Source organism: Hyperoodon ampullatus (assembly GCF_949752795.1).
Source record: "Hyperoodon ampullatus genome assembly, chromosome: 14".
Lineage (NCBI taxonomy): Eukaryota > Metazoa > Chordata > Mammalia > Artiodactyla > Ziphiidae > Hyperoodon > Hyperoodon ampullatus.
Genome location: NC_136927.1, coordinates 4706412 through 4723898, shown reverse-complemented (window position 1 = coordinate 4723898; position 17487 = coordinate 4706412). Strand labels below are relative to the sequence as shown.

The following is a 17487-nucleotide window of genomic DNA, read 5'->3' as shown; positions in this document are numbered from 1 at the left end:
GTTCAGGGGCGGGGCCCTGCCGCTCCTGCGGGCCAAGCCGCCAGGGGGCGCCCTCAGGGGGCGGGCCCTCGCCACCGCCTGCGCTTGGCCCTTGCGGGCCGCCGTTGCCGCGCTCGGCATCCGCCGCCTTTCGACTCCGCGGCATCGGGTTCCCAGGGATCTTGGTGGTGCCGGAGTCGCACACCCGGGGCGCCCGCTGGCCGCCGGCGGCGGCGGTGGCCCCCTGAGCGGGCCCGAACGGGGAGCGGGGAGCGGGCGGGCGCCGCGGCCCAGACCCAGGGTCGGCGAGCGGAGGCCGACTCGCGGCCTCTTTGTCTCGACAGCGGCGGGCGCGTCCGCGGGGCCCGGGGCGGAAGTCCCGCCGCGCTCCCGGCGCCCCGGCCGCAGAGGTGGCACCATGAGCGACATCCGCCACTCGCTCCTCCGCCGCGACGCGCTCAGCGCCGCCAAGGAGGTGCTGTACCACCTGGACATCTACTTCAGCAGCCAGTTGCAGAGCGCGCCGCTTCCCATCGTGGACAAGGGCCCTGTGGAGCTGCTCGAGGAGTTCGTGTTCCAGGTGCCCAAGGAGCGCGGCGCGCAGCCCAAGGTGCGCCGGGCGTCCGGCTGCCGCGTCCCCGATAAGTAAACTCCGGTTCCTTTTTCCTTCTCGGTGACAAGCGTCGGCCAGACCCCAAACGCTCTTCGGATCGGGGTCTCCGCCCTCGCCCTTGGCCTTGCTCCTTCAGCAGCAGCCAAAATGACCGTTTTGCGGGGCTTGTGACAACCATGTCTCAATGGTGTTAAAGGAAGAGACTTTAAAGTCCTGTTACCGAGAATCTCAAACCGCTGTAGGTCATCCTGAGCCCCCTAGGATGATGCATAATGACGTAGAATGGTATTTCTTGAGATTAACAGTAGAGAGTTCTACTCCGTGGGACCCGGGCTTTAGGGAGGTGAAAAGTTCCCCGGTGTAACCAGTGTTTTCTGTTTTCTCACTGTGTGAAATTAATAGGCTGAATTTCTCATCGCTTCTCCTGGATTTGTTTTACAGAGATTGAATTCACTTCAGGAGCTCCAACTCCTTGAAATCATGTGCAGTTATTTCCAGGAGCAAACCAAGGACTCTGCCCGGCAGATTATTTTCTCATCCCTTTTCAGCCCCCAAGGGAACAAAGCCGATGACAGCCGAATGAGCTTGTTGGGAAAGCTGGTCTCCATGGCAGTGGCTGTGTGTCGAATCCCAGTGTTGGAGTGTGCAGCCTCCTGGCTCCAGGTACGTCTCTAAAGATAGCGTCTCTGAGAGTCTGAAGAGGTGTTTTGTGTCAGGAAGTTTAATTTAATTGGATTTCTGGAGAGGTATTTTCCACATGTTATCTCCTTGATGTTTCTGCCCTGTATGCTGATACCCCACACCTATATATACAGGTGATCACCATTCTTGAGAAAACAGTAGTTTGTAACGGTGAATGAAGGCTCCATCTTCAGAATAAGTGAAAAATCATTTTTCTTAGTTGAAAACAATAAGGTAGGATTTTGAAAACAGCTATGCATGCAGTCTCAAAGATTGGATTCTTTTTATTTTAAAGGTCACTGTGTGTCAAACTGTGACAATGTTTGCTTGTTTTTTATACAGTTAGATCAGTAAACATGGGAGTTGTTCCAGGGTGCCATTTCAAAGCTGATGGCTCTTCTAATGGATATGGACATAGGAGCCTTCTATAGTGTTTTTAAATAGCTTTAAAAAAAAAAAAAAAGTATTTTCGTAGTAGACTTCGTGTTAGATAGTTTTTTGGAAGATCTGTTTTGCTCTTTTGTTACTCAGAGTTGTTGAAAATTCATAATCCACTTACAGTAATTATTAACTCAAATTTTTGATTAACATGATCCTCAGCTAATCTAACAAAATTCACTACATTCAGTTTTTCAAACCTGCTTCATTCCCAAAGACTTGACATCATTTGGGCTTTTTTCAATTTATTTAAATGTTTTACCTGTGATCTTATTTATCTTTAAAATTTGGCTAGTAAAAATATATTTTGTTCTTTGTAATACACAGGTAAATCTCAAGGGAATCTATACCTTAATGGCCACCATTCTGATTTCTGAGACACCTGAATAAATCTTGTGTGTTGTATTTAATGTCAAGATTATCTCTATCCCTTGACAACCTGATGAAGTCAAGTTTAGCATCTTGAAATTCATCATATAATTTTCCATTTATCTCTCATGGTGCTGTTGCGCTGGCATTTTGGCAAAGTGAAAGCAGATGTTAACAACAGGAAAGGGTCTTGTGGTTTGGGTCAGGGTTTGCCACACTGGGGTGTAGGGCTGCAGCTTCCTCCAGAGGAAAGGGTGGAGATGGCTGGTTTGGTGCGTGAATGAACAATCTGGCCTGATGCCTCCTTGCAGTTTGCCCTGCAGGCCGTGTTGTAGCCCTGAAACTGTAGCATCCTGAACAACGGTTAAATATGGCTACAGATGGGCATCTGACTGGGAAGGAAAAAGACAGGAGGGTGGTGATGTAGGGTTCAAAAGTATTAATGGAATTCGTAATAGGAAAGGATTGTAGGAAAATTTGAGAAAGTACTGCTCTAAATCATGTGATAGCTCACAGACTCTCCTAAGTCACATCAAAGTGGTACCAACTGTTAATTTTTACCTTTGGAGTCTCACCTGTAGGGTTACAAAAATTGTCGTTTCCTCACTTGAAGTCAGGAATGATTTTTTCTGAAGTAAACTTCAAAGGTCGGCAGGCCTTTCATGTAAAGGGCAAGATAGTAAACATTTTAGGCTTTTTGGGTCATATAATCTCTCTCTCTCTCTTTTTTTAAAATATTTATTTATTTGGCTGCTCCGGGTCTTAGTTGCTGCATGCGGGATCTTTGTTGCCACGTGCGGGATCTTTAGTTGTGGCATGCAGGATCTAGTTCCCTGACCAGGGATCGAACCCGGGCCCCCTGTACTGGGAGCGTGGAGTCTTAACCACTGGACCACCACAGGGAAGTCCCTCGGGTCATATGATCTCTGTCACCCCTACTCAGCTGTGCCCTTGTAGTGCAGGAGCAGCCTGAGACAATAGCAAACACGTGAGCAGGGCTGTGTTTCAATAAAACTTTATTTACAAAAAGAGGTGGCAGGGCCTCCCTGGTGGCGCAGTGGTTGAGAGTCCGCCTGCCGATGCAGGGGATACGGGTTCGTGCCCCGGTCTGGGAGGATCCCATATGCCGCGGAGCGGCTGGGCCCGTGAGCCATGGCTGCTGAGCCTGTGCATCCGGAGCCTGTGCTCCGCGACGGGAGAGGCCACAGCAGTGAGAGGCCCACGTACCACAAAAAAAAAAAAAAAAAAAAAAAAAAAAAAAAGAGGTGGCAGGGTGGATTTGGTCTGTGGGCTTTCATTTGCCAACCTCTGCTTCAAAGTAAGCTGTTAACGTCTTCTTCCCCTCTTGGAAGGGGTTCTGCCAGTTCTGATTTTCACCATGTGTACATAGTTGCTAGTCTCCTGGCTCACGACACCTGTAGTTACATGGACTGTGGCTTCTTTCCAGCGGACGCCTGTGGTCTACTGTGTGCGGTTAGCCAGGGCCCTCGTGGATGACTATTGCTGTCTGGTGCCGGGATCCGTTCAGACGCTGAAGCAGATATTCAGTGCCAGCCCTCGCTTCTGCTGCCAGTTCATAACCTCAGTCACTGCGCTGTATGACCTGTCGTCAGGTAAACTTTAAGCAGATTGTTACCCTTAAAGAGGCTTCGGCCGATTGCTAGTTGTATTTGCACTGAACACCCAGCCAGCGGATGGCCTTTTTTTCTTTTTTTTCTCTCTCTGAAATGTGTATTTTATTTCAGGCTGAAAGCTAAAGGGATGGGCCACCTGCACCTCTGGAATTTGCTAACAAGGAACTTTCCTTAGCGAGTCCCATTTGCCTGACTCAGAATGGTCCAGGTGGCAGACAGCTAATAAGCAAGGGTCTGGTGTCTGGGACAGATGTGGCTTTCTCCCCAGACATGACCTGCTTTTTTTTTTTGGGGGGGGGGTGCGGTTGGGGAACACACCACTCAGCATGTGTGGTCTTAGTTCCCCAAGCAGGGACTGAACCCGTGGTCCCTGCATTGGAAGCACAGCATCCTAACCAGTGGGCCACCGGGGAAGTCCCCATGACTTGCTTTTTTATTCCCGACTTTTTATTTTGAAAAATTGCAAAACTTCAGGAAAGCTGCAAGAACATTACAACAAAGGTTTGTGTATCTCTCACCGAGGTTCACCAGTTATTAACGTTTGCCATATATTCTTTTTTTTCTCTTTTCCTTTTGCTCTCTCTTTCTTTCCCCTTCTCTCCACATACACACTCACAAGTATTTTTTTCCTGAACCCTTGAGTTTGTTGCCAGTGTCAGGTACCAAGTACTTAAATGTGTATCTAAGAACAAGAACATTCCCTTACACAAACATGATATCATTATCACATGTAAGAAATTAAATACTGACAGAATACTTTTATCTCATATATAGCTGTTGTTCAGATTTCCTTGATCGTCTGAATAATGTCTTTTATAGCCTTTTTCCCCCCTTTTGAGGGACCAGGAGAATTCGGGATCCAGTCAAGGCTCATACATAGTTGTTATTTCACTTTGGTCCTTTTAAAATAGTTCCCACACAGACGTAGAGAATGGAATTGAGGACACAGGGAGGGGGAAGGGTAAGCTGGGACGAAGTGAGAGAGTGGCGTGGACGTATAGGCACTACCAAATGTAAAATAGAGAGCTAGTGGGAAGAAGCCGCATAGCACAGGGAGATCAGCTCGGTGCTTTGTGACCACCTAGAGGGGTGAGATAGGGAAGGTGGGAGGGAGATGCAAGAGTGAGGAGATATGGGGAAATATGTACATGTATAGCTGATTGACTTTGTTATACAGCAGGAACTAACACACCTTTGTAAAGCAATTATACTCCAATAAAGATGTTTAAAAAAAATAAAACAGTTCCCAGCCTTTAAAAAAATCTCTGATACTGACATTTTTTGAGAGCTCAGCCCTGTTGTTTTGCAAAATGTCCCTCAATTTAGGTTTTTGTTTTTTTTTTTTTTTTTTTTTGCGGTACGCGGGCCTCTCACCACTGTGGCCTCTCCCACCGCAGAGCACAGGCTCCGGACGCGCAGGCCCAGCGGCCATGGCTCACCCATGGCTCAGGGGCCCAGGCGCTCCGCGGCATGTGGGATCCCCCCGGAATGGGGCACGAACCCGCGTCCCCTGCATCGGCAGGCAGACTCCCGACCACTGTGCCACCAGGGAAGCCCTCAATTTAGTTTTGTCTGTTTCCTTATGAAAGGTTCAAGTTAAACATTTGTGGCAACAATATTACCCAGGCCGTGATGTGTCCTTCCTGTGCTGGGAGGCAAGCGTGTCTGTTGGACTGTGGGTGATGTTCTGAGACTTCCTTAGCAAGGTACCAGGAGAGGGCCTCAGGGAGGCCATTAGATGGCATTTGACTTCAGCTGGGAGAAGCCCACGTCCGTCGTCCCTGTCCAGCAGCAGAGCCCTCTGGACCCCCAATAAAGAAAACCAAGAGAAGTCGACCAGCTCTGGTTGAATTGTGGCAGGGGTCTCAGACCCCACCCCCTGGGCCCTGCTGCCCACTTTCCTCCCCCAGGAGTGGGTTCCAAGGAACGTGGATTGACAAGCCCTGAGTCCTTCTACATCTGTGTCCTTGAATGACCCCCACAGCCCTTGCGGCCCCTGGCTAGGGCTGCTGCCCTCGCTTTGCATTTGGGGAAGGTACAGGCCTCGCCCTCGTGAGCAGCTTTCTCTGCAGAGGCAGACCCGAAGCCCGCTGTTCTAGTTCAGGTTCCTCCTCTGCCCTCAGCTCTGACCGCCCAGAGGGCTGGCAGGTAACCTTTCTTCTCCTGGTTTAATAGCTAACCCAGCTGCTGGAAAGCCTTAGCAGCATTCTCCACTTTTGTTCAGTCCAGCACTGGTCTCCTGCCAGCACCCTGATTGTATTTGATTCTCCTTTTATTTGTAACTCTTTTCCTTGCCATTAGACTTTTTAGTTCTCTTGAGAAAGTTCGCATGGACCTACCATGAACGTTTAAGTGCGTATCATACCCGCGTGTAATCGCATACTTTGCTTTCGTCGCTGCATGCCACTCGCTGGGGTGGGTGGCAGGGCTTGTGGGCGCCCTGCTGCTGGAGTGGAGTCTTCCCTGGCGCTCTCTTAAGAGGCTTCTCAAGAGCCCTTAATAGCTAGGAACGTATTTAGGTCTTTTGTGTTCCCATAGGAAAGATTTGCAGCATTGTAGTTTCTCTTTCAAGTCATCGGTTATTCCAGGGCAGCAAGGACAGAAGTTGGCCTTAACGTTGGGAATGGATTCGTGAACATGTGGAGAAGGAAATAACGTTCAGAAAATACCACTAACGTTCTAGGATGCACATGAGACGTGGTATTTTTCTCTTAAGTCAATTTGCCAGTCTGACATGTCAGTCTTTTCTTTAAACCACTCTGTCGAGGTAGGATTGACACAGAAAGAGCTATGCATTTATATGTACAATTGGATGAGGTTGGAGATACGGAAATCCCTGGCTCCATGGTGGTGGCCCAGAGGGTGGGCCTGAGTCCGCTGGCAGCAGGGTGCTTGCCGCTGCTCTTGGTGCTGTGGCTCACGGGCGTCTGTGCCTCCAAAGCTGAGAAACGGAAGGGGCTCACCTAACTGAACAGAACACCCTCTGGCCCCAGTGTCACAGGGAACTTGGGTCTCTGCACACAAAGGTTGTGGAGATTATTCGCGCAAGTACACACGCTCACGTGTACTCACCGAGCGCACGTGTACACAGCATGTGTGCATATGCCGCCTTCAGGCTCCGGAGATGCCCCAGCTAGACGTGTGTGGGGCGGGGGAAGGGCTGGGTTGCTGGAGGAGTGGGCCTGAGACTGGCGTGTCCCAGACAGAAACGTTTCGGGGAGTCAAGGGGCCAGACACAGGGTCACCACTGTTGATTTTGCCAAGTAAAGGTCATAGATGACAACTCCCTCTTGTCACCATCATTTCGTAGCAGAAGGGAAGGGCGTGGGTCAGCCCTCAAGCAGTAGACAGTCCCAGGGGAAAGGCCGGTGTCTCCCGAGGAAGAGCAGTTGGAGGCTTCACACCAACACCGGGCTCCCTCTGCCCCTGACTCTCTCTTCTCATGCTTGGCCCTGGACCTCAGCAGCCTGGAAGGGGCTCCGTCATCCCCAGCTTCTTCATGAGCTGAGGTGTGCACAGCCCCAGAGGCAGGAGGCTGGGGACCCGCTCCCACGCACACAGACAGCCTAAGGGCAGTATCCGCTGACCCCAGGATGGGCGGTGTAGCCTAGTGGTAAGAACTGGGCCACCTGGGGTCAGGTCTGGGCCCACCACGTAGTTGTTTTTTTTTTTTTTTTTTTTTGCGATACTCGGGCCTCTCACTGTTGTGGCCTCTCCCGTTGCGGAGCACAGGCTCCGGACGCGCAGGCTCAGCGGCCATGGCTCACGGGCCCAGCCGCTCCGTGGCATGTGGGATCTTCCTGGACCGGGGCACGAACCCATGTCCCCTGCATCGGCAGGCGGACTCTCAACCACTGCACCACCAGGGAAGCCCCCACCACCTAGTTTTAATGAGTCTGGAGAAAATGATTTAACATCTCTGTGCCTCAGTTTCCTCATTCTCTATATAATAGTTGGTTTGTTTGAGGATTAAGTGAGTTCATCTGTGTTAGGACTTAGCCCGGTGCCTGGCACGTCATAAACTCAGAATAAATGTCAACTTTTGTTTTTAAAGTTACTGTTCTCTGTCTTGCCATAGAATGTATTAGATCTCAGGAATCAGAGGAGGCCAGGCCTCTCTTAGAGTTTCCAGGTTTGAGGCTGGGATGGCTCCTGGCAGCTGACAGATCATTGTCTGGACTCTGAGCTGCTCCCTGAAGGCCACCGTAGCTGTCACCGTACCACTGAGGGGACACCAAACACAGGGATGAAACCTGCTCACAAGGGAAGGGATGAAGTGTGGTGGAGGTAGTTCTGGACATTGATAGTGGACTTTTATTTAAATTGACACATAGGATCACAAGGCATAATGGAGTTCTAGGGAATTGTTGGCTTAATGTGTTGAGTCCAACCATGGCCAGGCTTTCCTAAGTCGGATGAGAGCCCAGCCCTCTCGGAGGGGACGTTCCAGGAAAGGAGCCAGAGGGTAGGTGAGGACAGAGGTGTGTCGCCTGGATGTGGGGTGATGAGTACTGTGAGCTTGAAGGTCTGTCTTTCCCTGTCTCCTGTCCGTGGGGCTGAAGACCCTTCTGACTTTGTGTTGCAGACGATCTCATCCCACCGTTGGACTTGCTTGAGATGATTGTCAACTGGATTTTTGAGGACCCGAGGTTGATTCTCATCACTTTTTTAAATACTCCAATCGCAGCCAATCTCCCCATAGGATTTTTAGAGCTCACCCCGCTCACTGGATTGATCCGCTGGTGTGTGAAGGCCCCTCTGGCTTATAAAAGGAAGAAGAAGCCCCCCTTAGCTAATGGCCACGTCACTGCCAAAGTCACCAAGGACTCGGGGGGGATGGACAGAGATTCCCACCTCTTGTACTCAAAGCTCCACCTCAGCGTCCTGCAGGTCCTCATGATGCTCCAGGTGCACTTGACTGAGAAGAACCTGTACGGCCGCCTGGGGCTCATCCTGTTTGACCACATGGTCCCGCTGGTGGAGGAGATCAACAGATTGGCGGATGAACTGAACCCCCTCAACGCCTCCCAGGAGATTGAGCTCTCCCTGGACCGGCTGGCACAGGCTCTGCAGGTGGCCATGGCCTCTGGAGCCCTGCTATGCACGAGAGGTGGGTGATTGCCTGGCCAGGCCTCCCTGGGGCGGGTCACCACCACCCGTCGGAAGGAAAATAGGGGCTCCTGGACAAGGACTGTGTTCCGCTTTTAGGACTTCTTTCCTCTCAGTGAACGCAGGGTAGGTGGACGGAAGTCGCAGGACGCGCCCAGGTAGAATCCTGTGGCGGTGGCATCTGGGTGTCTCCTGGCTGTTTTGCCCAGGCCTGGGGATGCCTCCAGAGCACAGATAATAATGGCTTAATCTCCTTCCTCTTAGGGAATCTTTTCTTTTTCTGCAGTTCTTTTCCATTGCGGCATAATTTACATACAATGAAATGCACCTGTTTAAGTGCAGGAACCATTCCCATCACCTGTTCAGAGGGCTCCTTAATTCTGCATTTCAGTGCTTGAACTCGCCCAGAAGAATGATCTGATGCTAATGACACACTTCTGTTTGCTTTTTGACTGCTGGCTCACAGACGTTGCCTGAGGCCCATGCAGTAGTCCCTGGAGATGGGTTTCCCTCTTATCTCGCTCTTAGCCTTGGGCGTCTGATCTGTTGTCTCTGGGCCTTTTCCCAGCCATCTGACAAATTGCCAGTAGAGCTGCCCCCTTTCCTAAGTGATGTCTTCTGTTGAGGGCGTGTGTTAAAGCAAAAATTGAAGAAGAAGAGAGCCCCGCTTCTAAATGATGCTAGGAAGCTGAGCATGAGGGACTGTTACTGTCTTGCTAGCATCCTTGAACAAAAGCAAACCTCTCACCTCGTCATCTTCAGGCCGTCCCTTAATTCTGTGTCTCCTTCATTTCAGATGACCTGAGAACCCTGTGCTCCCGGCTGCCCCATAATAAGTAAGTACCCTCCCAAGACTTCTAGCTGGGTGGGTGCGGGGGTGGGTGCGGGAGTGGTGGGGTGCAAAGCAGGGCAGACCTCTTGTCCTGGCTTCTTGGGGAGAGCTGGTCTGCAGGGTCTAGAGCGTCTGTGAATGAGGGGCCCCCCAGAACCTGACAGTAAGTGGGGGAATGGATGTGATAGCATAACACAGGAGAGGAAGCTCAAGCAGGGAGTCCATCAACGAGGTAAGAAAAGTGGCCATCCTTCTGGGTGTCAAGGAAGAAGCCGGAGCGAACTCGGGGGGCCTTTACTGCTCACTAAGTCAGCGTGCGTGTGGGTCGTGGTGATGTCGCGCGCTGTTGGCGACATTGATTGCACAGCCCTTAGGGAAATACTGTGTCGGTTAGGCCAGCGCCTTGGTCTCGGGTGGCACAGACGGGGTTCTGAGCGGGGTTGTGTCTGTGGTTTGCTGTGACGCCGGGGCTGACTCTTTTGCCTTGGTTTCCCCCCTTGTAAAATGGGGACTGTAATTCACCTGCCTCACAGGCTTGTAGTGAGGTTTAAATGAGGTGGTGTTTGCAAAGTTCTTTGTCCACGGCACACGGGCGTCTCTCCGTAAGTGGTGGTTATTGTCCTAATTTGGGGGGAAGCAGTGGTAATAGTGGTGAAAAGCAGGAACTGTGTGGTCATAGCAGCTTCTGGTGAGAATTCCACCCCTACTACTTCCTGTCTGTAAGACCCTGGGCAAGTGCCCACTACCTCTGTTTTCTCTATAAAATCAAGAAAACAATAGTACCTGCCTCAGGTCCCCCTGCCTCCCCCGCCGTGCTCCCGTCATAGGAGTTTTGTGAGGATTAATTGAGTAAAAACATAGAAAACACTTAGAATGGTACTTGATATGTAAATAACCTAAGAAGTGTTAGCTTCTGTAACTTTTACTGTTATTTGTGTAACGAGTTTCTCTTAATCAAATTAATTTCACTGAAGCTAAGAAGCAAAAAGCTATGTGCACAAAAATGTTTCATGCAAAGGCAGTCTTCTCAGTAGCAAACGTCAGAAACAAGCTAACCATCCCATAGCATGGGGATACTTAGTAAGTTACATCAGAAGGATGGAACATTATGTGTCCACTAAAAACAGTTGTTGTGGCCACCGTGAGAGGAGATGTTTATAGTTGAAGGCAGAACTGCCCCGCTCCCTGCTGTGTGCACCTGGGCAGGGTTTACAGGAAAGAAGAGAGCCGAGTTCTTTCTGCAGAGGGTCGCACTGGTTTCTAAGGTGGATAGTGGGGCTCCAGGGCTGGCGCTGGCAGGCAGTGCGGACAGAGGGTGAGCAAGCCCACCGGGCCCCTCGGCACCGTGTGTGTTCCCAGCCGCCCAGGGCCTGACCCGCCAGCCCTGCCGGGGCCCGGGAGTGGGGCAGGTGTGGCAGGCTGAGCAGAGGCTTAATCTGAGGCCAGAAGATGGGCCAGATGCTACTTCCCGGGCTGACAGGAGGGGAGCTGCAGCCAGAGGGCCGGGAGCTTGGCGTCGGGCTCCAAGGAGCAGGCAGCTCCAGGCAGGCCTCTGGGTGGTTAAACGGGGGTTTCTGGAGCAACCGAATGGTCCACCTTGAGACGTGACATCAGCAGGGTGGACCGCTTGTCCAGAGGCCACCTCGCCCTCGGGAGCCCACACTGCGCCTTTGTCTCCCTCTCTCCATCCCTTCCTTCTTTCCTTTCTTCCCTCCAAGAAGGTCTCCTGCGTCTGAGGACATCGTCAGTGCAAGTGGCACCTCTTCAGCTCCTTGCACTAATCCCTTTGTAACCTTTTCCTTCTTTGCGCACAGCTTTTATTTAACGTTTAATGTTTTCAGGGCATTAAAATAGTGATAGGGTATGAATCGTTTATCATCCCAGTGTTATAACTAGGGGTCCCCGTGGGAATCCTCTGGAATTTCTAACAGCCCGGAGGGACCCCCCCCCACCGGGGCCTGTAGCTGCTACCTCGAGGTACAGCCCTGGGCCCCAGTCCCCCAGGGGCAGCCTGACACTGACATGGGGAAAGAGTGGCCCACAGTCGCTTGGACTACCTCTTTGATTTCTGATTGTTCCTTTTGTGTTAATTGTCTTCTGGACTAGACCAGAAACTTCCTGAAGCCCCTTCTCTCTCTGGCAGAGTGTGCAGGTTCAAATGAGCATATGACCTACATTTTGCCTCCACAGTATTCCCTCCTTAGACTTACTTTTTTTTTTTTTTTTTTTGCGGTAGCGGGCCTCTCACTGTTGTGGCCTCTCCCGTTGCGGAGCACAGGCTCCGAACGCGCAGGCTCAGCGGCCATGGCTCACGGGTCCAGCTGCTCCGCGGCATGTGGGATCTTCCCAGACCAGGGCACGAACCCGTGTCCCCTGCATTGGCAGGCAGACTCCCAACCACTGCGCCACCAGGGAAGCCCAGACTTACTTATTTGTTTGCTTATTTTCCTTGAATTTCTTACCCAGAGTTATTAAACCGTAGTAGTTATTAAAACGTAGTGAAAAGAGTCAGAAGAGCTTCAAGCCACTGAAAGGCACCAGCTTTCTTCACACCTGGGTTTACTGCCTGGGCCCCTCCTGGGGGCCCAGGGTAGCAGACTTTGTACTTGGGGGGTGGGAGAGCGTGAGGGTCACTCTGCCAAAGACCTAGGCCTGCCCGCCGCTTCATTTCAGAGCTCCAGGAAGCAGCCGACCGTAGTCAGTCACCCAAGGGTGAAGTGGCCTGGCGGGGTGGGCTTTCACTGGGCCAAGCAGGACAGCATGCAGGGAAGGTGCGGCCTCGTGGGACCGGGAAGCTGAGGGGCAAGTGGTGGGCATGAACGGGACCTGGCAGGCGGGGTTTGGTGATGTGGAGGGACAGTGTAGACACTCGAGAGACAGGACCCAGCCGGAGCCACAGCCCTGGATGAGGCTGGGAGAGCAAAGCACAGAGGCCAGGGGATCCGGGGGGAGGGCAGGGCTGGGGAGGGGCCCTCTGTCCTGAAGGGGCGTAACTGGGGGAGTTGGTTATTTCAGGCTGAGTCCGGACAAGCTAGAGGTGGAGAGAAAGTTAGGACGCTCTGCCGATCGTGCTCAGAGGGGAGGGTGGCGTTAGATAGGATGAGACTGACGAGAGGAAGCTCTTCAAGGGGTCTCAGAAGGGATCAGCATAGGAGGCGACGTTGAATTCAGGAGCGGGAGGACTTCCTGGAGGCGGAGGCTGTTGATGTGCTGAGCCACAGAGAGCAGAGCACAGGCCGGGGTGGGAGGGGGTTGGGTGGGGGGAGGACTAAGGCTCCTGGGGGTGGGCGTGGGGCAGGAGGGGGCCCTGAAAGTGGGTGAGGGCTGGGTCCAGGCCGGGGCCAATCCTGAGGACTCCGGACGTCAGGGTCATGTGAAAAGCCACCTTCTGTGTGGCTTCGCTCGGAATTCAGTTAGGACTCAGTCATTAGGAGTGGCTTGGAGAAGCGTGGCCCTCTGTCCTTTTTGCTGTGGCTCCTCCGTCACAACCCCCGAAGGTGTGGACAGGTGAGGCTGACACCAGTGCCCACCTGCATGGTCCCCAAGCCACAGATGCCAAGCTGTGTCCGGAGCTTCTGTGGACTACAGGCTCCCTCCCTCCCTCCCCGTCGCTGCCAGAAGGATCCCGGCTTTTCCCACTGCGGCCCCTCACCTCTCCGGGCCCCAGTCTGTCAATACATCCCGCTGCCTCCAGGTCACCCCCTCCTGCTGCTACCCAGCCACGAGCCACCCTCCGTCCTTCCTGGAAACTTGGTGTCTGTCCCGGCACAGGAGCAAGGACCACCACGGCAGCCTAGCCTGCCCCCCACCCATAGCGCCACGGGTCGGGCGGACGCCACCGTTGGCACCAGCACATCCTAACCCTTCTCCTTGTGTTTGCAGCCTTCTCCAGCTGGTGATCTCGGGCCCCGTGCCACAGTCGCCACACGCGGCGCTCCCTCCCGGGTTCTACCCTCACATCCACACACCCCCGCTGGGCTACGGGGCTGTGCCGGCCCACCCTGCCACCCACCCTGCCCTGCCCACGCACCCCGGGCACACCTTCATCTCAGGCATGACCTTCCCGTTCAGGCCCATCCGCTAGGCTGGCCCCTGCGAACCGCTGAGTGGCACCGTGCCTTCCATGCCTGGTTGGAGGAAGCCTTCCCAGGAAAGGACGACCGATCCATAGGAGAGGGCTCGGGGGGCAGCCGGGCAGCCCTTCCTCGCTGCAGAACCACAGAAGCGGGTCGGTGTGGAAGTTCTGCGATGTCGCCGTCCAGGCGCCTCCTACCTGTCTCATTCGTAAAAGTCCAGATAGGATCGATGAAAGGAAACGTCCAGCCCTCTGCGGAGCGATGCGGGCATCTTTAAAAGCTGCCAGGGCTGTGAGCCTGTGGTCTGGGGTGTCATTGCAGACACACGCCCTGAGCCTGTGCCGTCGGAGCACTGGTGGAGGAGCAGCGTCCGCGAGTCCACGTGTCTGGCTTCCCTCCTTGTGGACGGGCTGTGTCCCACCAGGAACACAAGGCACTCCCATGGCTCCGGGAGCGCAAGGCTGAGCCGTCGGCATGGCAAGCTCTCCCCCAGCACTTGGTCCCCACGGGTCAGGGGAACCTGTGAGCCTGGCCCCCATCAGTAGGGAAAGGAACGTCTCTGTTTTATTGGGGTCTCTAAGTTTTCCTTCCATATGTTCAAATAAATTTTTTCTAAACAGTTTCATAGACTTTATGGACTGTATTTTTAAAACTTAGTAGCTGTGAGCCTCGGAGATGTCCTCCCCAGTCCGCAGCGATCCTGGTGAGAAGATTGGATACAATTGTAGGCGCTCCTTTTGGCAGAAACGCTGCAGACGCTCCCCCCACCCTGTGCAGGGCACCCAGGGTCTGTTTGCTTCAGTTACGGCTCCTTTCTTCCTTCAGGAACAAAACTCAGGCCTCAGGAGTTTTCTCCAGCACGTGGTTGGAAGGTATCTGCTCGGAGTTCTCACTTACTGGTTTGGGGAGGAAGGAAAGATAACCAGTAACCCCATTGCTGGGCTCCCCTAGGCTGAACGTGAGGAATGAGAGGCGGGTTACAGCAAACAGTGAGCATGGAGGACCAAGATTAACTCGAAGGGGTAAAATTTAACCTTGCTGTTGTTTACCCCGCTGTTGCTGAAGTCCGTGCCCTGGAAGACCAGACCAAACCAGATTGTGTGTGTGTGTGTGTGTGTCTCTGTCTGTCTGTCTTTATTTTTGTCTGGAGTTTAAGGCATCTCTCAAGGTAGTGCAGTTTTGCTGTGAGGGCCATACTTGGCTTCCGGGGTCCGTGACCATGGGTGCTTTCCTAGGGCCACGAGCTCGTGGTCTTCCGTGGGCCCCGGGAGTGCTCAGCCAGGCTCCCATTGCCCCAGCCGGTGTGTAGGAACCAGGCTGCAAGTGAAGCCTATCAGGACCCTGCTTTTAAGTTGCTTTTGAGAGCCGTGAACTAGAGAGGAAATTACCTTTTCTTTGAGTTTGATTTCATTATCCCTGTGTTTCCTGTTGCCTGTATAAATCTGCGGATGTCGGGGCAGGAAGCAAAGTCAAGTCTCTGCTTCCATCTCTCTTGGTGGGACTCATCCGTGGAACTTAGCACTTGCTGGTTCTTCGTGTTCAACTCTGGTACCAAGTGTTTCTGAAAAGGGTGGAAAACGAGCTCTCACACTGCTTCCCGGTTGGAGAGGATCTCTAAACCTGGCTCTGTCTCGGAAGGTGGTTGTCACCATCCGTGTCCAGGGCTAGATTGTCTTAGCTTCTCTCAGACCCAAGGTGGTTTTTGCCAAAATAAAAATAAGAAGGGTAAAATGTAGGAAATAAAGCCACTAGAGCCACAGACTTCCTTTGTGGTATTTTTAGCAGTATGTGGGCAATTAAGTCAGCAAATTAAAAACGATGGACCTCCTGTTGTTATGTGCAGGCACTTGCTAAGGGTTTTACATCCATTAAAAACTGACATGTGAGAAAATATTAGGCAACATATGAAATAAAGTGTATCCACCCAGAGTGTATAAAGAAACTACACATTAATCCAAAGACATTCCAATTTTAAAACTGAAGGACATGAACAGAAAATTCATAGAAGAGAAAATACAAATGGCCAATAAATAAGAAAAGATCCTAAAACTGGTAACCAGGGAAATATAAATTAAAGTGAAATGCCATTTTTTTACTTACCCATCAGATCAACAAAATAGAAAGTGTTGCTAAAGGTGTGGGGAGAGAAGGATCGCGGTTTGTGGTAGAGAATCAGTTTAGCTGCTCTGGAGAAATTAGAAGATAAGATGATTCTGTGGTCCAGCAATACTAGAAAGAGATGTGCAAGGGTGTTCAGGGCTGTGTTGTTTGTTTTCTAAGTAACGGTTTTATGGGCAGATAATTCACATACCCAGTTCACTAAAGGGTACAATTCAGCGGTTTTCAGTTTATTTACAGAGTTGTGCAACCATCACCACTATCTGTCTTAGGACATTTCACCATCCCAAAAAGAAGCCCTGCAATGATTACCAGTCACTGACCCCCTACAGAAAGTAGCACTTGGCAACAACTAGTCTACTTTCTGTCTTCGTAGATTTGCCTTTTCTGGACATTTCATATAAATGGAATCACAGTATATGTTCTTTTGTGACTGGCATATTTCAATTAACATAATGTGTTCAGGGTTCATCCATACTGTGAAGTGTCAGTTCTTGATTACTTTTTATGGCCAAATAATATTCCATTGTATGGATGGACCACATTTTGTTTATCCATTTATTAGTTGATGGACATTTGAACCCTTTGGCTCTTATGAATATTGCTGCTATGAACATTTGTGTACAAGGTTTTCTGTGAACATGTTTTTGATTCCTTTGGAGAGAAAGATATACGTATATATACACATACACATGTATATGGAAATGCTGGGTGCAGTATTTCTTTAATAAGGAAGATCCAGACACACCTCAAATAGGCATCAATAGAGGACTGTCCGACTAGGTGCTGTAAACTTGGACGTCTCTAGGGACCAGACAGGTGATGTCAAGGGATGAAGCTTCCAGAATTAGACCCCAGCGGGGACTGGGTTCCATGCTAAACTAGAGAACACCCAGAGCTGGTCGTTGCCAGACCTGGTCGCTTGGGCCAAGTGAATGTTGCCAGGACTTCTGAGTTTTCACGGAAGATGGAAATACGATTTTTCATGTTGCGTTTTCTTAATTTAAAAACCACATTTGGAAACCAGTCTCTGCTGTTAGAAGTCAAGATGGTGGTGGAGGATGGGTCGTGACTAGTTGAGGCTGGTTACACAGGTTTGTGCACTTTTCCGTATGTCGTTATACTTTAATAACAAGTGCCTCCCCCCAAAACCCCACAATACCATGTGGGCTGACCTTGACATAGTCTTTAACCAGATTTGACCCAGAGGTTTCCTGTTTCTGCCCCTTGGGCTCCTGATAAGGAAAGTTCCTCCAGAAATATTTGCCAAGTGAAAGCTTGGATAGCATTATGAAGAGTGTAATGCCTAAAGTCATGTATGTAAAAAATAAAAAGACAAGGTGATACTACAGCTTTCCCACAGGTATACATGGATGTGTATGTAAATGTGTTTAAAAATGGTATACACCAAACTGAAAACAGTGGAAACCTCTGGGGGGTGGGTACTAGAAATGGGGTGACGGCCAAAGGAGACCTTTGCTTCTCTGTACAGTTTTAAAGTTTCGATTTTATTTTTTAATTCTTAATTTAAAAAAATAGTCTGGGGACTTCCATGGTGGTGCAGTAGTTAAGAATCTGCCTGCCAATTCAGGGGACACAGGTTCGAGCCCTGGTCCAGGAAGATCCCACATGCTGCGG

The 17487-nt window shown here is 51.3% G+C and overlaps 1 protein-coding gene across 3 annotated transcripts; it reads left to right on the top strand.

Moving 5' to 3' along the window:
• Window positions 1-397: 397 nt before the first annotated feature.
• Window positions 398-14353, top strand: INTS15 (integrator complex subunit 15; the record flags this gene model as incomplete). Of its 3 annotated transcripts, XM_079718736.1 has the most annotated exons (7): window positions 398-589; window positions 1091-1255; window positions 3528-3693; window positions 8300-8363; window positions 8595-8824; window positions 9620-9659; window positions 13538-14353. In XM_079718736.1, the coding sequence occupies 7 exons, from the start codon at window positions 398-400 to the stop codon at window positions 13737-13739; spliced, it is 1059 nt and encodes a 352-aa protein (XP_079574862.1). In that variant the 3' UTR covers window positions 13740-14353. The 3 variants fall into 3 exon arrangements, with proteins under 3 accessions (XP_079574862.1, XP_079574861.1, XP_079574860.1); XM_079718735.1 differs by having other exon boundaries at window positions 1034-1255; window positions 8300-8824; window positions 14053-14353; XM_079718734.1 differs by having other exon boundaries at window positions 1034-1255; window positions 8300-8824.
• Between the last annotated feature and the right edge of the window lie 3134 nt (window positions 14354-17487).